Source organism: Bufo gargarizans, chromosome 1 (genome assembly GCF_014858855.1).
Source record: "Bufo gargarizans isolate SCDJY-AF-19 chromosome 1, ASM1485885v1, whole genome shotgun sequence".
Taxonomy (NCBI): Eukaryota; Metazoa; Chordata; class Amphibia; order Anura; family Bufonidae; genus Bufo; species Bufo gargarizans.
The window spans coordinates 344,602,622-344,623,799 of NC_058080.1; the positions used below are offsets into that span (position 1 = coordinate 344,602,622).

Sequence of the window (21,178 nt, forward strand, 5' to 3'; positions counted from 1 at the left end):
TGAGGTGGGAAAGCGTAACCAAGGGAGAAATCCCACTTTTGAGAGAAAGAAACACTCCCAACCGTCTCCCGGATTTAGGGAAAATAATTTCAGAAGCTTTGAATTTAGATAGTTCACAAACAGATCTATCTGGGGACACCCCCATTTTGCGCAGATCTTTTCGAAAACGTCGTTGTTTAGACTCCACTTCCCCAACTGTAATTGGACTGCTGAGGAAATCTGCCCTCATGTTCAACTGGCCATTTAGATGAACCGATGAAAGAGACCTCAGGTGTGTTTCTGCCCAAGAAAAGCTTTCCTCCGCAATATGACTTAACATCCTGCTCCTTGTAACCCTCTGCCGGTTTAAGTACGCAACCACAGATGTGTCGTCTGATCTTATCTGGACGTCTCTCCCTGACATTTCTGACCAACTTTTTGTCTCCAAGACACCCCAAAGTTCTCTTTGGTTTGAGGAAAAGTCTTCCTGAGGGACTGACCACTGTCCTTGTATGGAAAATTGAAGGCAATGAGCTCCCCAGCCGTAAAGACTTACATCTGTGGTCACAGTCACCAAGTCTTTGAGGATCCAAGGTACCCCTCTTTGTAAGTGAGCTAGATCGAGCCACCAAAGTAGGGAGTCCTTTACTCGCCTGGGAATAGAGATATTGTTTTCCAGGGAGTTTTGATCTCTGTCCCAATTCTCCAGTAACCAGGTTTGGGTTATGCAAGAATGAAACTGAGCCCACCTGACCGCTGAAATACACCCCCGTCAGGCTCCATTCAGACGTCCGTATGTGTTTTGCGGATCCATGGATCGGATCTGCAAAACACATACGGACGTCTGAATGGAGCCTTACAGGGGGGTGATCAATGACAGGGGGATGAACAGGGAGTGTATATGGGGTGATCACCCCCCTGTAAGAGTCCATTCAGACGTCTGTATGTGTTTTGAGGATCCGATCCATGGATGCGTGGATCCGTAAAACACATACGGACGTCTGAATGGAGCCTTACAGGGGGGTTATCATCCCATATAGACTCCCTGATCACCCCCCTGTAAGGCTCCATTCAGACGTCCGTATGTGTTTTGCGGATCCGATCCATGGATGCGTGGATCCGTAAAACACATACGGACATCTGAATGGAGCCTTACAGGGGGGTGATCAATGACAGGGGGGTGATCAGGGAGTCTATATGAGGTGATCAGGGGTTCATAAGGGGTTACTAAGTGACGGGGGGGGGGGAAGGGGGTAGTGTAGTGGTGTTTGGTGCTACTTTACAGAGCTGCCTGTGTCCTCTGGTGGTCGATCCAAGCAAAAGGGACCACCAGAGGACCAGGTAGCAGGTATATTAGACGCTGTTATCAAAACAGCGTCTAATATACCTGTTAGGGGTTAAAAAAAAAAATCGCATCTACAGCCTGCCAGCGAACGATCGCCGCTGGCAGGTTGTAGATCCAGTCTCTTACCGTGCGACAGGAAATCTCGTGTCTCGCGAGATGATGCACGGATGCGTCCAGGAGGAATGAATCGACCGCCTCCAGAACGCATCCGTGCGTTAGGCGGTCCTGGAGCGGTTAAAGGAGTTGTGCAGTGGAGAAATATTAATGACCTTTCCTCAGGACAGTTCATCAATATCAAATCAGCGGGGGTCCGACTCCCAGCACCCCCACCAATCAGCTATTTAAAGGAGATACAAAGCTTGTGCGAATGCAGTTTCCTCTTCAAAGTTTAAAAGGTGTATTTTTTGTGATTTTCATACTGATGACCTATGCTCAGGATAGGTCATCAGTATCTGATCGGTGGGAGTCCGACACTCAGGATCCCCACTGATGAGCTGTTTGAGAAGGCACAGGCACTGAGTGCCATGGCCTTCTCGCAGCTTACCAAACACATCGCCGTACATTGTATTGCGGCTGTGCTTGGTATCATGCTCAGCACCATTCTTTTTATTTTTCAATTTAAGAAATAAACATTTAGAACAGTTCAAAGAAACAGATCCACACAAATCAGTGAAACATGTTGGCAACGGTTTGGTACATTAAACAGATATAATAAAAGTCTGTCAGTGTGATTCCTTCAAAATTGCCTTTTCGCCGTTGCTTCATAATAATTATCTTATACATGTTAATATCATTCACTATCTCATACACCCAACCCCCTCAATCCCCATATTTTGTCAAATCTCTCAGGATTATTTCTAGCCAAATATGTCATTTTATACATTGTAAGGCTTTATTTATAAGTTGCATCCAATGTTGGATTGAGGGGGCTTCCAATTAAATAGAATAGACTTCCTAGCGTAGAAAATTAGAAGTAGATAGATATATATATATATATATATATATATATATATTTTTAGGAGTATTTAGTTTGCAACAGATCATCCACAAGTCCTAACAGGCTATTTTCAGGGGAGCATACCGCCGGCAAACACAGTTTAACTTTTTGGGACATTCCCAGATCATGTGCATTAGAGTGCCAGTCGTTCTATTACATCTAGAACATACAGAACTATTATGTTGACGCATTCTTTCCAGCCTGACCGGAGTCAAATAGACTCTGTGCAACCACTTCACCTGAATCAACTGATCCCTAGCACTTATGACTGTACTCCTCCAGTTATACTCTAGCTCTCTTTCATGCCCATCTTCTAATCTAGGAATATCCTTCTGACACTTTGCCAATGCTTTGGTCAGCTGAGAAGCCAATTGTGACATGAGTATGAGTAGAAGGAGCATACTCTTTTACATAGATTCGTGTGTCTATCAATTTTTTCAATCTCTCCATATTCTATCTTGACCCTACCACTACCAAACAGCTCTGCACAAGCATGTCTTAATTGAAAATATCTAAACAGGCTATTCCTGTGTAGGCCGAACTCCTCCTTTAACTCAGGAAAGGTTTTAAAAGCTCCTTCAAAGAACAACTGAGTCAAATATTTAATTCTATATTTTGGCCAAAACTCAAAATCGGGAAGTGAATCTAGTTCCGGTAATTTTATATTCCTCCACAATGGCAACATAGGAGACCATCCTTCCCCACCTCCCATTTTACCCCAAACCCACACGTTCTTTCCATATTTTTATTACCGCAGTCATGTTAGAGGTGAGGTGTTCAACTGGATATTTACCCATTCTGTACAGAAAATGTCAGAGCCTCATATGATCCAAAGAGTGCAGCTTCCAGTACCACTGCCAGATTGTTAGCATCCGCCCTTACCCACTAGCTTGCGTATGTCAACTGGACAGCACAGTAATATCTATACATGTCCGGTAGAGCCAAGACACCCCGAGTGTATGGTGCTTTAGGGTTTCCCTAGCCAATCTAGGTTTTGTGTTAGTTCAGAGAAATGGAGTCAGTAGTTTGTCAACTGCGACAAAACAAGGTTTCTGTATGACAACTGGCGCTGCTCTATATACATACATACAGTAATTTGGGTAGAATTATCATTTTAAAAATGTCGATACGTCCCACCAGAGACAGAGGGAGGTTTTCGGTTTATGTATTCCATGGTCGGTGAAATATTAAGTGGGATAAAATGTGGGAAATATTGTTGTATATCTTTATGCATGATAATTCCCAGATATTTAAATTGATCCACAACCAACAACTTATCTGGAAGAGACCGGTGTGTCCCTCCCCTCTGTTTACTAGATACAGCACTGATTTCTCCCAGTTAACATTCAGACCAGAAAATCCATCATTTTCATTCACTAGCGAACCACTTGTGTCTCCCAAATACACCAGCATATCATCTGCATATAAGGAGAACTTCTCAGTTATCCCTGTGATGTTCCAGCCCTCTATACGACTACAACTATTTAAGAGACACGACAGAGGTTCCATCACCAATGCAAATATCAAAGGGGATAAAGGACATCCCTGTCGTGTGCCTCTATGTATGGGGAGCAGTTCTGACAAATATCCATTAACTCTGACACGAGCTGTGGCTTTTCAATACAGGAGTCTTAACCACTGCACAAAGTTCCCTGGGAACCCAAAACGGTTAGCCAATAGAATGAAACAGATTCTTCTGCCACTCTTGTTGAATTCAGAGAATTCCCGCATTGATCCAGTACACCTGGTCAAAATAATTCCCTTAATTTTGAAATATACTGATGCTGAAAAAGAGTTTGACTAAAAGGACTGTTTAAGCCCTTGACATCTGTTCCATTTGCTTTTCCATCTTCATTCATCCACAAAGTCCTCACCCTATATTCTTCAGAGTGCTAGGGTTACAGTGAGGCAAGCGGCGAAAACGAATGCAAAACCTCCCTTATCGTCTTTCTCAGCATAGAAAAACTCATTGTGAACTTGTAAATTACTCTCTCTATCCGAAATGGCATGAGGCAAGGATGATCTTTATAAGAGCTGTTTTTCAATTTTAACAATGGAAACTTTGTTCAGAAAGCTGAAAGGGTGAGCCATTGCTGACAGGAATAAAACCACCAATCAACTTATAGCCCTCCCACCATTCCCTATTATTTTTGACGAATTTGGTAAGATATACAATTTTAAAACAAATGGAAGTAAATCTGAAGCTTCGTGCATCACATGCAAATTGACTTTGTGAAACAGTTTGGCCCTATGCACGCCTTTTCCACTATTGTTTTGAGGGTACTAAATAATTTGGCCTCCCGAGACTTTTGACTCAATCACAGTTATCCCCCCTGGTATCCCAGATACAAGACATCGTTTGTTCTTGGTCGTTCCCTTTTATATCTTGGAATGGGAGATCAAATCTCCTTAAAATGACTATTTTACCCAAGATCGTATCCTAGTCGCCAGAGCAGCTTTGTAATAGAATTCAGCGAGAAGCAACAGCCTGCAGATGCAGCGAAACTGAATGCTGTAGAGAAACTGTTTAACATTTTTAATAAAGGCCAATAAAAAAAAAAAAAAAAAAAAAAGTTTTGAAGCCCAAAATAAGTAGAATGTAATAATAAAAAGTTACCCCATCAAAACAGACAGACGCTCATTACAAGAACATTGGGGGAGATTTATCAAAGTGGTGTAAAGTACAACTGGCTTAGTTGCCCATAGCAGCCAATCAGATTCCACCTTTCATTTTTCACAACTACTTTTGAAAACGAAAGGTGGAATCCGATTGGTTGCTATGGGCAACTAAGGCTACTTTCACACTGGCGTTTTGGCTTTCCGTTTGTGAGATCCGTTCAGGTCTCTCACAAACGGTCCAAAACGGATCAGTTTTGCCCTAATGCATTCAGAATGTTAAAGGATCTGCTCAAAATGCATCAGTTTGCCTCCGTTCAGTCTCCATTCCGCTTTGGAGGCGAACACCATAACGCTGCTTGCAGTGTTTTGGTGTCTGATGAAACTGAGCCAAACGGATCCGCCCTGGCACACAATGTAAGTCAATGGGGACAGATCCATTTTCTATGACACAATCTGGCACAATAGAAAACGGATCCGTCCTCTATTGACTTTCAATGGTGTTTAAGACGGATCCGTCTTGGCTATGTTAAAGAATAGATAATACAAATGGATCCGTTCTGAACGGATGCAGATGGTTGTATTATCTGAATGGATCAGTCTGTGCAGATCCACGACGGATCTGCACCAAACAAGAGCCTAAGCCAGTTCTACTTTACACCAGTTTGATAAATCTCCCCCATAGTTTTGACTCAGTCACTAGACAAACCACACATGGAGTAATGTGTACAATTGTGGCCACTTGCATATAAAGACAAAAGATAAACTAAAGCGGGTGTAGAGAAGGGCATCCAAGGTAATTAACCACCTCACGTCCGCATGTTGACTAAAAACATCCATGAGGTGGTTCTATATCTCTGAATAGACGTTCCTGAATGTCCATTTAGAGATCGCAGCTGCACGCTAATTGTGCTAATTTCGATCAATGACAGCAGGGCAACCCTTAGAGAAGGCAGGGACAGATCCCAGGTGTCCCTGCCTTCTAGATCGCTGTATACACAGCGCTCACCGAGCGCTGTGTATACAGTGCATGAGCTGTCGGGTCTTTTACAGACCTCAATCAGCCCTGCACTGAGGCTGCACAGCGTTGTATAGTGCTGTACAGCCTGTGTCAGCCCCAGTTACAGGAGCAATCAATAGTGAAAAAAATAAAATGTGAAGGTAAATGTCCCCCAAAGGTCTTGTATGACCTTATGGGGAACAAAAAGTGTAAAATAAAAAAATAGTGTTTCACATGTAAAAATAAAAAATCTGCAAATAAGAAATTAAATAAAATAGACATATTTGGTATTGCAGCGTCCATGAAGGTCGGCTCTATAAATATATCACATGACCACCCAGTCCGATAAACACCATAAAAAAAATAAAGACTGTGTCAAAGAAAGCCATTTTTGTCACCTTAGATCACAAAAAGTGCAACACAGAGTGATCAAAAAGGCGCATGTCCCACAAAATGGTACCAACAAAACAGTCACCTCATTCTGCAAAAAATTGAGCCCCTACATAAAAAAATCGCTCAAAAAATAAAAAAATTTAGATCTCATAACATGTACACATTAAAACATTTTTTTGTTTAAAAAATTACATTATTGTGTTAAAGTGAAATAATTTTAAAAAAGTATACATATTAGGAATCGCTGCGTCCGTAACAACCAGCTCTATAAAAAGATCACATGACCCTCGGGTGAAGACAAAAATAAAAAATAACTGTCAAAAAAAGCAATTTTTGTCACCTTACATCACAAAAAGTGCAACACCAAGTGATCAAAAAGGCGCATGTCCCACAAAATGGTACAAAAAAAAAGTCACCTTGATAAGAAAATTGCTAACAAAAAACCTATAGCTCTCAGAACATGGACACATTAAAAAATATATTTTTTTTATTCAAAAATGCTATTATTGCGTTAAAGTGAAATAAATAAAAAGTATACATATTAGGTATTGCCATGTCCATAATGATCTGATCCATAAAAATGTCACATGACCTAACCCCTCAAGTGAACGCTGCAAAAATAAAATAAATAAAAACTTTGCCAAAACAACCAATTTTTTTTGGTCACCTTTCCCCATAAAGTGTTATAATAAATGATCAAAAAAATCATATGTACCCAAAAATAGTATCAATAAAATTGGTACCTTATCCCCTAGTTTCCAAAATGGGGTCACTTTTTGGGAGTTTCTACTGTAAGGGTATATCAGGAGGGCTTTAAATAGGACATGGCATCTAAAAACCAGTTTAGCAAAATCCTCCTTCCATGTGGCGCTCCTTTTCTTCTGCGCCCATACAGCAGTTTATGACCACATGTGGGGTGTTTCTCTAAACCGCAGAATCAGGGTAATAAATATTGAGATTTGTTTGGCCTTGATGTGTTAAAGAAAAAAATTGATAAAAATGGAAAATCTGCCAAAAAAGTGAAATTTAAAAATTGGATCTCCATTTTACTTTAATTCTTAGGGAACTCCTAAAGGGTTAACAAAGTTTGAAAAATCAGTTTTAAGTAACTTGAGGGGTGGAGTTTCTGCAATGGGGTTGCTTCTAAAATTCTAATCCTTCTTACATCCTAAAAAAAATTTATGACATTTCCAAAATGATGCCAACATAAAGTAGACATATGGGGAATGTTAAGTAATAAATATTTTATGGGGTATCACTTTTGGTTTTAAAATCAGAGAAATTGAAATTTTGAAAATTGCTAATTTTTCTAAATTTTTGGTAAATTTGGGATTTTTTCATTAATAAAGCTAAAAATATTGACTCAAATTTATGACTATCATGAAGTACAATGTGTCACGACAAAATCTCTGAATGGCTTGGAAAACTAGGTGTTCCAAAGTTATTACCGCATAAAGTGAGAAAATTAGGCCTGGGGAGGGGGAAAATGGCCCGGATGTGAAGTGGTTAAGGGTATGAGCTTGCAGCACCAAGACAGATTATCAAATCTGAGTTTGTTCAGTCTGCAAATAGAGACAGTTCAGGGGCGATTTAAATTACAATACACAAATACACTGCCTGTCCCAAAAAAAAAAAGTCACCACCAAAAAAAAAATAGAAAATTTATAGAAAGTCACAAACTGTAATATTTCGTTGGACCGCCTTTAGCTTTGATTACGGCACACATGGCATTGTTTCGATAAGCTCCTGCAATATCACAAGATTTATTTCCATCCAATGTTGCATTCATTTTTCACCAAGATCTTGCATTGAAAAAGATTCTCAATGGGGTTAAGGTCTGGACATTGTGGTGGCCAATCCATGTGTGAAAATTATGTCTCATGCTCTCTGAACCACTCTTTCACAATTTGAGCCTGATGAATCCTGGCATTGTCATCTTGGAATATGCCCGTGCCATAAGGGGAGAAAAAAATCCATTGATGGAAAAACCTGGTCATTCAGTATGTTCAGGTAGTGAGCTGACCTCATTCTTGGAGCACATAATGTTGCAGAACCTAGACCTGACCAACTGCAGCAACCCCAGATCATAGCACTACCCTCACAGGCTTGTACAGTAGGCTTCTTACCCTGATGCGCCCATCACTCTGGAACAGGGTAAATCTGGACTCATCAGACCACATGACGTTCTTCCATTGCTCCAGAGTCCAATCTTTATGTTCCCTAGCAAACTGAAGCTTTTTTTGTTGGTTTGTCTCACTGATTAGTGGTTTTCTTACGGCTACACAGCTGTTCAGTCCCAATCCCTTGAGTTTAGTTCGCATTGTGCGTGTGGAAATGCTCTTACTTTAATTATTAAACATAGCCCTGAGTTCTACAGTTTTTTTTCTTCTATTTGATTTCACAAAACGTTTAAGTGATCGCCGATCACGATCATTCAGGATTTTTTTTCCTGGCCCATTTCTTCCTTGAATACGATGGGTCCCCACTATCCTTCCAGTTTTTAATAATGCGTTTGACAGTTCTTAACCCAATTTTAGTAGTTTCTGCAATCTCCTTAGATGTTTTCTCTGCTTGATGCATGCCAATGATTTGACCCTTCTCAAAGAGACCAACATCTTTTCCACGTCTTTTGACATGGTTGTTTAAGAAATGAGAAGCAACTCATTGCACAAGTTGGAGTTAAATAAGTTATTGCCAGCTGAAAGATAATCGCCCATGCAGTAATTTTCTAATAGGAGGCTCATAACTATTTGCTTAGTTAAATCTAGGTGGCGACTTTGTTTTTGGACAGGCAGTGTACATGCACAGCACAGGCATCATTCTAATGATCTATTTATACCCAGATTGTAACAATGACAATAGGGAATCCTCTACATCTAAAGGAAGGTTTCATGGTCAACATAGACATTACGTATTACAGTATTACTACTGTAAGAGCAGTGAGTTTATGGAACTATCCACCACAGGATGTTGTGATGGTTGACTCACTGTACAAGATGAAAGTAATAATATTGCAGGTTATGGCTACTTTATTTCTGAAAATGGTTTTTAAGAGTTGTACTAATTACTATATTTGTAGTTAGGAAGGAGTTTTCTCCCTTAATAAGGTATCTACTTTACAACAGAGGGGTTTAATTTTGTCTTTCTCTCGGTCAACATGGATTGTATGTTGGACTTGAAGGATATGTGTCTTTTTCCAACCTTACCAACAATGTAACTATGTAATAACCCATTTAACTGTAAAAATATCAAAAGGATCCAATATTATTAATTTTCCATTTGGCAGAAAGAAAAATTTATTTTACAATACATAAGACAAACAGACGTAACAACTTATTCATTCAGAACAAGACAGCAGTGTACTTAAAGCCCCATTTAAAATTAGAACTCTCAAAGGACATACATAGACATTCTACATCACATTATTCATATTTTGAGGAAAATGTGAAGTTAACGCAAATTTTAGATAAGATGATCAGAGTCAGGCATATCCCAACAATTGGATCTAACCAATATGGTAGCAAATTTTACTCCCGCTTAAGGAGAGAATGTAATATTTCAGCGTTCTTTGCAGAATACAACTGTTTCTTTTTCTCTGAGACTTCTTTAATAGGGCAAACATATTTCAGTTCAGAAAAAACACTAGGATGTCATCAAAGGATCTGTTCAGAAGCAGATGAAGAAATATCTAAAAGCCTCCAAGCTGCATAAGGATTAAGTTCATCTTGATCTCGACAAAGAGCCCACACATAGAGCATGCGTAAAACTTTATCCTATAGGGGAGAAGAAAAAAATAAGTGTTTAAAAAGAATTAACATAACTTTCTTCCATTGTTTACTTCCTACTGTTCTCCTAGTGAACATGTGAGACGATGTGGGATTTTATATGTCCAGACCTACTAAACACACAATCTACTTAAAACCAAAAACAGGAAGAAAATACAAACTCCATGCAGATATTGTCCCTGGTCGGATTTAAACCTAGGAACCCAGCGCTGCAAGGCACCAGTGCTAACCACTGAGCCACCATGCTCCCCATCATTGATTCAACACACAAAACGGCATCTGTCAGCAGATTTGTACCAATGATACTTTCTGACCTGTTGCATGTGCGGTAGGCATCCGTTTTGGTCCCACGTTCATATGTGCCAGCATTGCTGAGAAAAATTATGTTTTATTACATGTAAATGGATTTACACCTAGAGGCTCTGCTGTCTCTGCTACTGCTGTGTCCTCACTACTTTGATTGACCGGGCCAGGCATGTAAACGTCATCATGCCTGGCCCAGTCAAAATTTACAGGGCTTGGCAGTTGCAGAGAGCAGAACCTCTTGGTGAAATGGCAATGCTCGAATTGTTCCTAGAGGCTCATTTGCATATATTAAAACATAATTTTTCCCAACAATGTTGTCACATATGAACGTGGAACCAACACAGATGCCTTTCAGCCGCCAAGTGCAAATGCAATAGGTGAGCCAGTTTTAAAGGTAGAAATCTGATGACAGATGCTCTTTAAAAGGAGTTGGGCCACTTTCTGAATACTGTTGACCAATGTGTTGTGAGATGCCCATGTTGAACTCACTAATAGAATCATTGTTGAAATTCAGTGCCATACTCTATATTTCATAAGATACATCCCCTTGTTTGCAAGGTCTATTGTGCTGTACACACAGAGGTCTTGTCTGTATAATGGCTACTGATCGAGGGTCATGTGACCAGGCAAATCACCTCAAAGGGAAGTCTCTTGCACTCAAATACACTGCACCTGCCATAGAGACAGAGACATAGCAAACAGAAAAAAACAAAATTCAACCTGGTAGTGTATAGTATACCTGCACACACACGGGGTGGGGGGGTATGTAAGAACCTGCTGAAGTTTTGCAGTTTTTGCCTCTTTCACAGTGCTCCGACTGGCCATTAAAGTGGACTGGGTGTTAAGCCCTGCCACTTTGCCAAACTTCCAGTTTTGACTATGAAGTCATGCTAGTACACAGTTGGTCTCAGGCCAAAGATGGAGAGGCGGATAGGAAGAAGGCATTTCTCTGCTTTCTATAGAAACTTGCAAATGTTTATGCAGTAACAGCTATAGACAAACTTCACCTTGCATATTATGTGAGTAACATGCCATACATGTCGGTGCAGGGAACAAAGCATTTTTGCATTCCACCGTATATGTCTGATAGAGGGGGCACAGGAGTGTCATTGCTGTTTCCGCCAGTAAAACTGAAAAATGCTGGCGGGTAAACCGCTTAGGGTACTTTCACACTAGCAGAAGGGGACTCCAGCAGGCTGTTCCGGCGGGTGAACAACCTGTCGAATTCATCCTGCCGCTAGTTCATGTGTGCCCCCGGACTGCCGTTCCGTCCCCATTGACTACAATGGGGGTAGGGGCGGAGTTCCGGCGGCAGCGCACGCCGAGAGGCATGCAGTATTTTAAGTCCGGCGGCCTCTCGGCGTGCGCTGCCTCTGGAACTCCGCCCCATTATAGTCAATGGGGACGTAGCGGCAGTCCGGGGGCACGCGTGAACTAGCGGCAGGATGAATCCGTCAAGCTGTTCACCCGCCGGAACAGCCTGCCAGAGTCCCCTGCCTGCCACTAGTGTGAAACTAGCTTTAGACAACACGGTCAATGTTGATATGATGCAATCGCAGGAGGTGGACAGTTCCCATGTCACCTGGAAACCTGGAATAGCTTTTTTGTGACCTTGCCCCCCCAAAAGTGATCAAAAAGTTGTATGTACCCTAAAATGGTACCAATGAAAACGTCACCTTAACACCTTACACAAGACGATTAGGAGGGAAAAAAATTGATCTCAGGTAATGGTTGCACAAAAAGCTTTCATTGCATAAAACTAAAATAAAAATAGACATACATGGTATCAATGCATTATTATTATTAACGCACCATTCATTCCATTGCGATGTACATCTGATAAGGGGTATACATACATAATACAGACAACTGCACTAAGCATGAACAAGTGCCGAGTGGACGAGTTACAGACTGGTACAGAAGGAGAGAGGGCAGTGCCGATGAGGGCTTACAATCTACAAGGTATGGAGGAAGGACATAGTAGGTGAGGGTAAAGTTGGTCATGGCGGTATAGTAGCAGCAGGGTCACTGGTTGTAGGCTTGTCTTAAGAGGGGAGTTAACAGGTTTTCTTTTAAAGGATTCCACTGTATGTTAGAGTCTGATATGTTGGGGTAGAGAGTTCCAGAGTATGGGGGATGCAAGGGAGAAATGTAGAGGCAGTTGTAGGAAGAGGTGATAAAAGAGGAGAGGAGAGCAGGATGTCTTGTGAGGATCGGAGATGACATGTGGGGATGTATCGGGAAAGTAGCTCAGAGATGTATGGAGGGGACAGGTTGTGGATGGCTTTATACGTATTTGTTAGAATTTTGAACTAAATTCCCTGGACAATGGGGAGCCAGTGAAGGGATTGGACTAAATTCCCTGGACAATGGGGAGCCAGTGAAGGGATTGGCAGTCCCCATAACGACCTGCTCTATACAAATATCACATGATCTACCCCATCAGGTGAATGCAGTACAAAATAAAAACAAACTTTTCAAAAATGCTTTGTGTAAAAGTAGCAAAACTTAAATTTGTATCTCTATAATTGTACTGACCAGCAGAATAAAGTAATGTAACAAAAATTGGGATGCTTTTTCTTCTGTTACCTATTGTGAAAATAAAAGATTTGAGACTAAAACTACATTTAACTGAAGTACAATATAATTTTTAATTTCATGTTCAAAATCTTAAAAGATTCTATGAAGCACCTGTGTGGTCAAAACAATCATACTCCTAGATAAATTGCTTGAAGGGTTTAGTTTCCAAAATAGGGTACATTATTTCTTTTTTACAATGTACCCTAGAAGCTCTGCATGGCATGGCACCCGAGAAATCTGCCCTTCAAAAGTAAAATGGTGCCTTGCGGTGTGCCCATACAGCAGTTTACAATCACAATTTTGGGGTGCTTTTTCTCCTGTTACCCCTTGTGAAAATGAAAAATGTGAATTGAATGTCAATGTGAATGAAAAAAAAATTTTATTGGAAAAATTTTTTTTTTTCATTTTCACAGCAAAGTGATCTAAATTCGATTTAACGCCTGTGGGGTTAAAGCTCACTACACCCCTCAATAAATTCCTTGCGGTGCGTGGTTTCCAAGATATGATTACTTTTTGGGGGGTTTCCACTTAGGGTCTCTTAAAACCAACCTGCCCTCCAAAAGCCAAATGGTGCTCCTTCTCTTCTGAGCCCTGCTTTGAACCCATACAGCAGTTTATGATCAAATATGGGGCGTTTCTTTAAACTGCAGAATCAGGGTAATAAATATTGCTTTGCTGTTACCTTTGCAGTGTTACAGATAAATATGGTTGCTTTAACCCCCATGGAACACCTAAACGGTTAAACTTTCTAAAATCGGTTTTCAATAATTTTAGGGGTGTAGTTTCTAAAATGGGGTCATTTATGTTAGATTTCTATTAAGTAAGCCTCTCAAAGTCACTTCAACACTAGATTGGTCCTTATGTTTAATTTTGGAAATATTCTCGAACAATTGCTTTAAAAAAAAAAAAAACCTTTTGTAAGGTATCACTGCCTTAAAAGCTAAAATTTAGAAAATTGTGAGTTTTTCTAAAGTTTGGATAAAAAATATATAAAATTAAGGTAAAACATATCTACCCAAACCTACCACTAACATGATGTACAATGTCAGAATTGGTTAGATGACTGGTAGCATTCCAAAGTTATTTGCTTTTTATTGTAAGAAAATAGTTGCATTATGCACTATTCTATACAGAAAAAATTTAAACCTGACCATACAATGTGAAAGTAGCAAACAGTTTTATTCTCCCGACATTAAAACGGTTGTCAGAGTTATGGAAAAAAAAGATATAGCACTGTAAATCTGATGGTCAGCGATGTATAGCCAAGTTAAGCAAGTTTTAGGCAAAACAATATCTATTTCCTCATTTCCCTGGTTCTCTTCTGGCCCTTTGTTTACTTGCAATAAAACAATCTCTGCCCCTCCCCCTGCACTGCTAAGGGAGTGAATACAAGTGCTGCCCTGAGTGACATGTCTGCCTGCTGGGAGACTCAGCAGAATGTTGTATGTATAGAACTGCAAGTCCTAGCTGTACAATGACACTGCTAATACACACAGGATCTTCCCCCTACCTGCAATGTTCTGCAGAAATTCTCTTTCAGCTCCTGTGCCCAGCATTTGTCTCCTCACTGCCTGCAGCTACACAGTAAACACTTCAGCCCTGAGTCTGTGCAGCTGAAGAGGTTAGGAATCCTGGGAAAAGAGCAATAAGCAGCAGTTGGCAGTGCAGGGGTGTGTGGCCAGCACAGTGATCTCTCAGGCTCGTGCACGGACATTATCAGAGCAGGGAGAGAAACTGACATCACAGGTCATGTGACCCTCAGTCAAATCTGAGAAACCAGCCATTGGAGATAAAGTGAGTTAATTGGAAAGCAGTTACATTTGGCTAGTTAGAAACTATAGAAAGATTAAAAAACATAAATCTGACAACCCCTTAAGGACTCAGGGCGTACCAGTACGTCCTAAATTTAAATAGATATTTCGGCGCTGCGGGGGTTAATCGCAACGGGATGCCGGCTGAAATCATTCAGCCGGCATCCTGTCACAATGTCAGGGGGGGTCATGTGACCCCCCCCCCCCCCCCCCCGTATCGGCGATCTCCGCAAACCACAGGTCAATTCAGACCTGCGGTTTGCTGCGATTTCTGCAGTTTCTGAGGGGATCAGATTTCTGCAGGGATCAGAAACTTTAAAATGCCCAAAATGACTATTTGCACCCCCCCCCCCCCTTGCACCCCTGCATGATTTATGAGGGTGGGAGGTGCAGGGGAGGGGTGTCACAGGCGGTGCGGCAGACTGGATCGCAATCCCCCACCCGCCTCCCCTTGAAAATTTGTTGGCGTCTAGTGGTTATACTAGGGTGTCAGCACATTGCTGACACCCTGGTATAAACGCCTGACATCTGTGCAGATGTCAGCCGTTTAACCCTTTCCATACCGCGGTCCGTACGTTTAACTGTCATCGGTCAGGGAGCTCTCTCCCTCTCCCATCAGGGGGCTGCTGTGCCTTTGCAGCCCCTCGATGGAGAGAGCCCTCCGACAGCTATGTGCTCACCCTTGGCAACAGGACACCTTCTCAGGCGTCCTGCTGTCCATGGTGCTGAACAGATCTATGCTAAAAGCATAGATCTGTTCAGTGTAAGTAAAATACAGTACAGAACCCTATATGGTGCACTGTACTGTATTATACAGACATCAGAACCACTGGATCTTCAAGAACCAAGTGGGTCTGGGTCAAAAAAATGTAAAACGACCTGATCTATAAAACGGTCATGTTACTTTCCCCGCACTGTGAACGCCATAAAAATAAAACAATAAAAACTATGAGAAAATTGAAATTTTGCCCACCTTACTTCCCAAAAAAAGTTATAAGTTATAAAAGTGATCAAAAAAGTCGCATGTACGCCAAAATAGTACCAATCAAATCGTCATCTCATCCCGCAAAAATCATACCCTACCCAAGATAATCGCCGAAAAACTGAAAAAACTATGGCTCTTAGACTATGGAAACACTAAAACATGATTTTTTTTGTTTCAAAAATGAAATCATTGTGTAAAACTTACATAAATAAAAATAAAGTATGCATATTAGGTATCGCTGCGTCCGTATCGACCGACTCCGTAAAAATATCACATGACCTAACCCAAAAAATATCACATGACCACCTTAAAAAAAAAAAATGGTGTAAAAGCCATTTCTTGTCATCTTACGTCACAAAAAGTGTAATAGCAAGCGATCAAAAAGTCATATGCACCCCAAAAAAGTGCCAAACAGTCATCTCATCCCGCAAAAAATTAGACCCTACTTAAGATAATCGCCTGAAAAACTGAAAAAAATATGGCTCTTAGACTATGGAGACACTAAAACATTTTTTTGGTTTTAAAAATGAAGTCATTGTATAAAACTTACATAAATAAAAAAAAATAGTATACATATTAGGTATCACCGCATCCGTGACAACCTTCTCTATAAAATTACCACATGATCTGGGTAATCAGGGGGGCTTCAAATGGGACATGGTGTAAAAAAAGAAAAACAGTCCAGCAAAATCTGCCTTCAAAAAACCGTATGGCATTCCTTTCCTTCTGCGCCCTGCCGTCTGCCCGTACAGCGGTTTACGACCACATATGGGGTGTTTCTGTAAACTACAGAATTAGAGCCATAAATAATGAGTTTTGTTTGGCTGTTAACCCTTGCTTTGTAACTGGAAAAAAAATATAAAAATGGAAAATCTGCCAAAAAAGTGAAATTTTGAAATTGTATCTCTATTTTCCATTAAATCTTATGCAACACCTAAAGGGTTAACAAAGTTTGTAAAATCAGTTTTGAATACCTTGAGGGGTGTAGTTTCTTAGATGGGGGTCACTTTTATGGAGTTTCTACTCTAGGGGTGCATCAGGGGGGCTTCAAATGGGACAGGGTGTCAAAAAACCAGTCGAGCAAAATCTGACTTCCAAAGACCATACGGCGCATCTTTCACTCTACGCCACGGGTGTCAAACACAAGGTCCGCGGGCCGAATCCGGCCCGCCAGACCTTGTCATGTGGCCCGCCGCCGGCCTTCACCTTTTATTATCACTTCCTGCAGGCGGCCCCTGCAGGAAGTGATGATAAAACTACAAGAGCTCGCCGAGACTGAGAGGAGGGAGGAGGCAGGCTGGGCGCTGGCAGTGTGAGTCATACGTCACGCGCCTGCGCCGCCCACTTTATGAATGAAGCAGGCGGCGTGGGCGCATGACGTATGACTCAAGCTGCCAGCGCCTGTCCTCCCGGCCTGCCTCCTCCCTCCTCTCAGTCTCGGCGAGCGCTTGTAGTTGTAAGTACCCACAGATCCCCCCATAAGTGTCACCACAGATCCCCCCCCCCCATAAGTGTCACCACAGATCCCCCCCCCCCCCATAAGTGTCACCACAGATCCCCCCCCCCCCCATAAGTGTCACCACAGATTCCCCCCCCCAATAAGTCCGATACAACCGGCCCTTTGACGGTGACCAAACTGCTGATGCAGCCCCCGATGAATTTGAGTTCGACACCCCTGCTCTACGCCCTGCTGTGTGGCCGTACAGTAGTTTACGGCCACATATGGGGTGTTTCTGTAAACGGCAGAGTCAGGGCAATAAAGATACAGTCTTGTTTGGCTGTTAACCCTTGCTTTGTTAGACACTTATTTGCAGCCTAGATGCGCAAAAGGGCCCAAATTCCTTTTAGGAGGGCATTTTTAGACATTTGAAACCCAGACTTCTCACGCTTTAGGGCCCCTAAAATGCCAGGGCAGTATAAATACCCCACATGTGACCCCATTTTGGAAAGACACCCCAAGGTATTCAATGAGGGGCATGGCGAGTTCATAGAATATTTTTTTTTTTGGCACAAGTTAGCGGAAATTGATTTTTTTTTTTGTTTTTTCTCACAAAGTCTCCCTTTCCGCTGACTTGGGACAAAAATTTCAATCTTTCATGGACTCAATATGCCCCACACGGAATACCTTAGGGTCTTCTTTCCGAAATGGGGTCACATGTGGGGTTTTTATACTGCCCTGGCATTTTAGGGGGCCTAAAGCTTGAGAAGAAGTCTGGAATATAAATGTCTAAAAAAATTTACGCATTTGGATTCTGTGAGGGGTATGGTGAGTTCATGTGAGATTTTATTTTTTGACACAAGTTAGTGGAATGTGAGACTTTGCAAGAAACAAAAAAAAAAAAAAAAAAATATCTATTTCCGCTAACTTGTGCCAAACAAATGTCTGAATGGAGCCTTACAGGTGGGTGATCAATGACAGGGGGTGATCAGGGAGTCTATATGGGGTGATCACCCCCCTGTCAGGCTCCATTCAGACGTCCGTATGTGTTTTGCGGATCCGATCCATGGATGCGTGGATCCGCAAAACACATACTGACGTCTGAATGGAGCCTTACAGGGGGGTGATCAATGACAGGGGGTGATCAGGGAGTCTATATGGGGTGATCACCCCCCTGTAAGGCTCCATTCAGACGTCCATATGTGTTTTGTGGATCAGATCCATGGATGCGTGGATCCGCAAAACACATACGGACGTCTGAATGGAGCCTTACAGGGGGGTGATCAATGACAGGGGGGTGATCAGGGAGTCTATATGGGGTGATCACCCCCCTGTAAGGCTCCATTCAGACGTCCATATGTGTTTTGTGGATCAGATCCATGGATGCGTGGATCCGCAAAACACATACGGACGTCTGAATGGAGCCTTACAGGGGGGTGATCAATGACAGGGGGGTGATCAGGGAGTCTATATGGGGTGATCAGGGGTTCATAAGGGGTTAATAAGTGACAGGGGGGGTGTAGTGTAGTGGTGCTTGGTGCTACTTATTACTGAGCTGCCTGTGTCCTCTGGTGGTCGATCCAAGCAAAAGGGACCACCACAGGACCAGGTAGCAGGTATATTAGACGCTGTTATCAAAACAGCGTCTAATATAGCTGTTAGGGGTTAAAAAAAAAAAAAATCGCATCTACAGCCTGCCAGTGAACGATCGGCGCTGGCAGGCTGTAGATCCAGTCTCTTACCTTCCGATCCTCTGAACGCGCGCGCCTGTGTGCGCACGTTCACAGGAAATCTCGCCTCTCGCGAGATGACGCACGGATGCGTCCAGGAGGAATGAATCGACCGCCTCCAGGACGCATCCGTGCGTTAGGCGGTCCTGGGAGGTTAAAGGGGGTATCCCCATCTTGCTCTTTCAGCCTTACCTGCAGCCAGCTATGCTGTTCACTTCCTGGTTTCCTGCTGCTAAGGCTGGGCAGGCTCAGGCAGTTTGAGCGAAGGCCAGCCATGCCTCCTTATGACACCACACTGAACTCAGTTCTTGCGTGCTTGCTCATGTGGAGAGTATGACTCCTCAGTCTGGCAGCCTGCAGTGTCTGTGAGGCCCCTCCCCTCTGCTGGGGAATCATCACTCAGGGCCATGGGAATGAGCTAAGACAGTAACATATTCTGTCCTGCAGTCTAAGGGTCCATTCACACGTCCATAATTTGGGTCTGCAATTTGCGGACCCATTCACTTTCAATGGGGTTGGAACGGATGCGAATCCGCATTTCCGGGATCTGCATCTGTTTTTTCGGTATCCACAATTCCGTTCCTGAAAAAAATAGCGGACCAACTGCGGACCAGAAAAGGCATTTTCTATTATAGTGTCTGATGTGCGGTTCGCACATTGCAGGTGTCCGTGTTTTCGGATTCTGTGCTTTTGACACCCATTAAACATGACCATCCCCCACTGACGCAGATTTTTATCCAATACAGCTCTACTACAGTTATGTATAAATCTTAGACCTTTTATCTGTATATATGCATATACAGCTCTGCTCTGTCTTCCCTGAGAATCTCTTCTCTTACAGCTCTGCTACATCTTTGTTGGAATCACTTCATATACAGCACTGCTACATCTGTCTATTTCTCTCTCCCACCGACACTGTGCCTGAACCTCCTCCTATACAGCACTGCTACACCAGTCTTCCCTGAATCCCTTGAGATACAGCTCTGCTACACCAGTCTTCCCTGAATTGCTTTATATAAATCTCTGCTACATCTGTCTTTTCCTCCCCCACTAGCACTGTGGCTGAACCGATTTACATACAGCTGTGCTACATCTATTTCTCTCTCCCACCACCACTGTGCCTGAACCACGTTCTATACAGCCCTGCTACACCAGTCTTCCCTGAATCGCTTTATAGACATCTCTGCTACATCTGTCTTTTCCTCCCCCACTAGCACTGTGGCTGAACTGATTCACATACAGCTCTGCTACTTCTGTCTCTCTCTCTCCACTACCAGCACTGTGTTTGAATTACTTCATATACAGCTCTGCTACACCAGTCTTCCCTGAACCGCTTTATATAGAGCTCAGCTACATCTGTCTGTGCGCCCCGCATCACGGACTAATTCACTTCAATGGGTCCAGCGATTCGGGAGATACGGTGCACTGAGCGAAACCCCATGGAAGCGCCTCAGAGTGCTTCTGTGGTGTTTATGGCTGTGCCTCTACACCGCCCAAAAGAAGCGCTTGCACTACTTTTTTGCGGAACGGATGGATCACGGACCCGTCTGGGGAAACCGCACGGATGTTGCCCGTGCATTGGGGACTGCATATTGAGGTCCCCAATGCATTGAAAGGCCAGCACACAATCGTGTGCATGAGCCCTACCAGAGAGATGGCGGGTCATTTAACCGTGTAGAGAAAGCAGAAGGGGGGAATGGGAAATTCTTGCTTTATAAAGTCTCAAGTACACACTCTGTGCAGTCATATGGTATTATATAGCACCATAATTCAGAAGTATTGCTCCAATAGAAGCCCCATAGACTTCTATTGGAGCCATATTGCAGTTCTATTCTCTGTGTGCTGCCATATGGTGCCATTATATGGCACTATGATACAGAATGACACTATGATACAGAAGTGCCGCCATATAGTGCAAATATAGGACACTTCTATCCAGCAATATTCTCCCCTAGAACATGTCACAATGAAAGCAGAGGCATGTGGAGGTGCAGCGTGGCCCCGTTGACTTCTCTTGGGGCCACATTACTATTTCATAGAAATTGCAGCTTGTGTGGGGCAGTTGGACATCAGCCCATGCTAATGTCAAGAAGCGCAAAGCAGGGGGCACCTTATCAGAGAAGAAGTGGGACCAGCTGTTGTGTGACCTTTAGGTTCAAGGTGCCAGTGACAAGGGGACAGAGCACAATAACGAGGTCTGCTCGGTGAGAGAG

General features: G+C 42.6%; 1 protein-coding gene across 2 annotated transcripts in view; it reads right to left on the reverse strand.

Moving 5' to 3' along the window:
- Positions 1–9,592: 9,592 nt before the first annotated feature.
- Positions 9,593–21,178, reverse strand: part of TIMM44 (translocase of inner mitochondrial membrane 44) — a 311,940-nt gene continuing 300,354 nt past the window's right edge. For both annotated transcript variants that reach the window (XM_044306675.1, XM_044306666.1), the window contains one exon: positions 9,593–10,103. In XM_044306675.1, the coding sequence (XP_044162610.1) occupies positions 9,984–10,103 (120 nt within the window). In that variant the 3' untranslated portion in view covers positions 9,593–9,983. The remainder of the gene's footprint in view (positions 10,104–21,178) is intronic.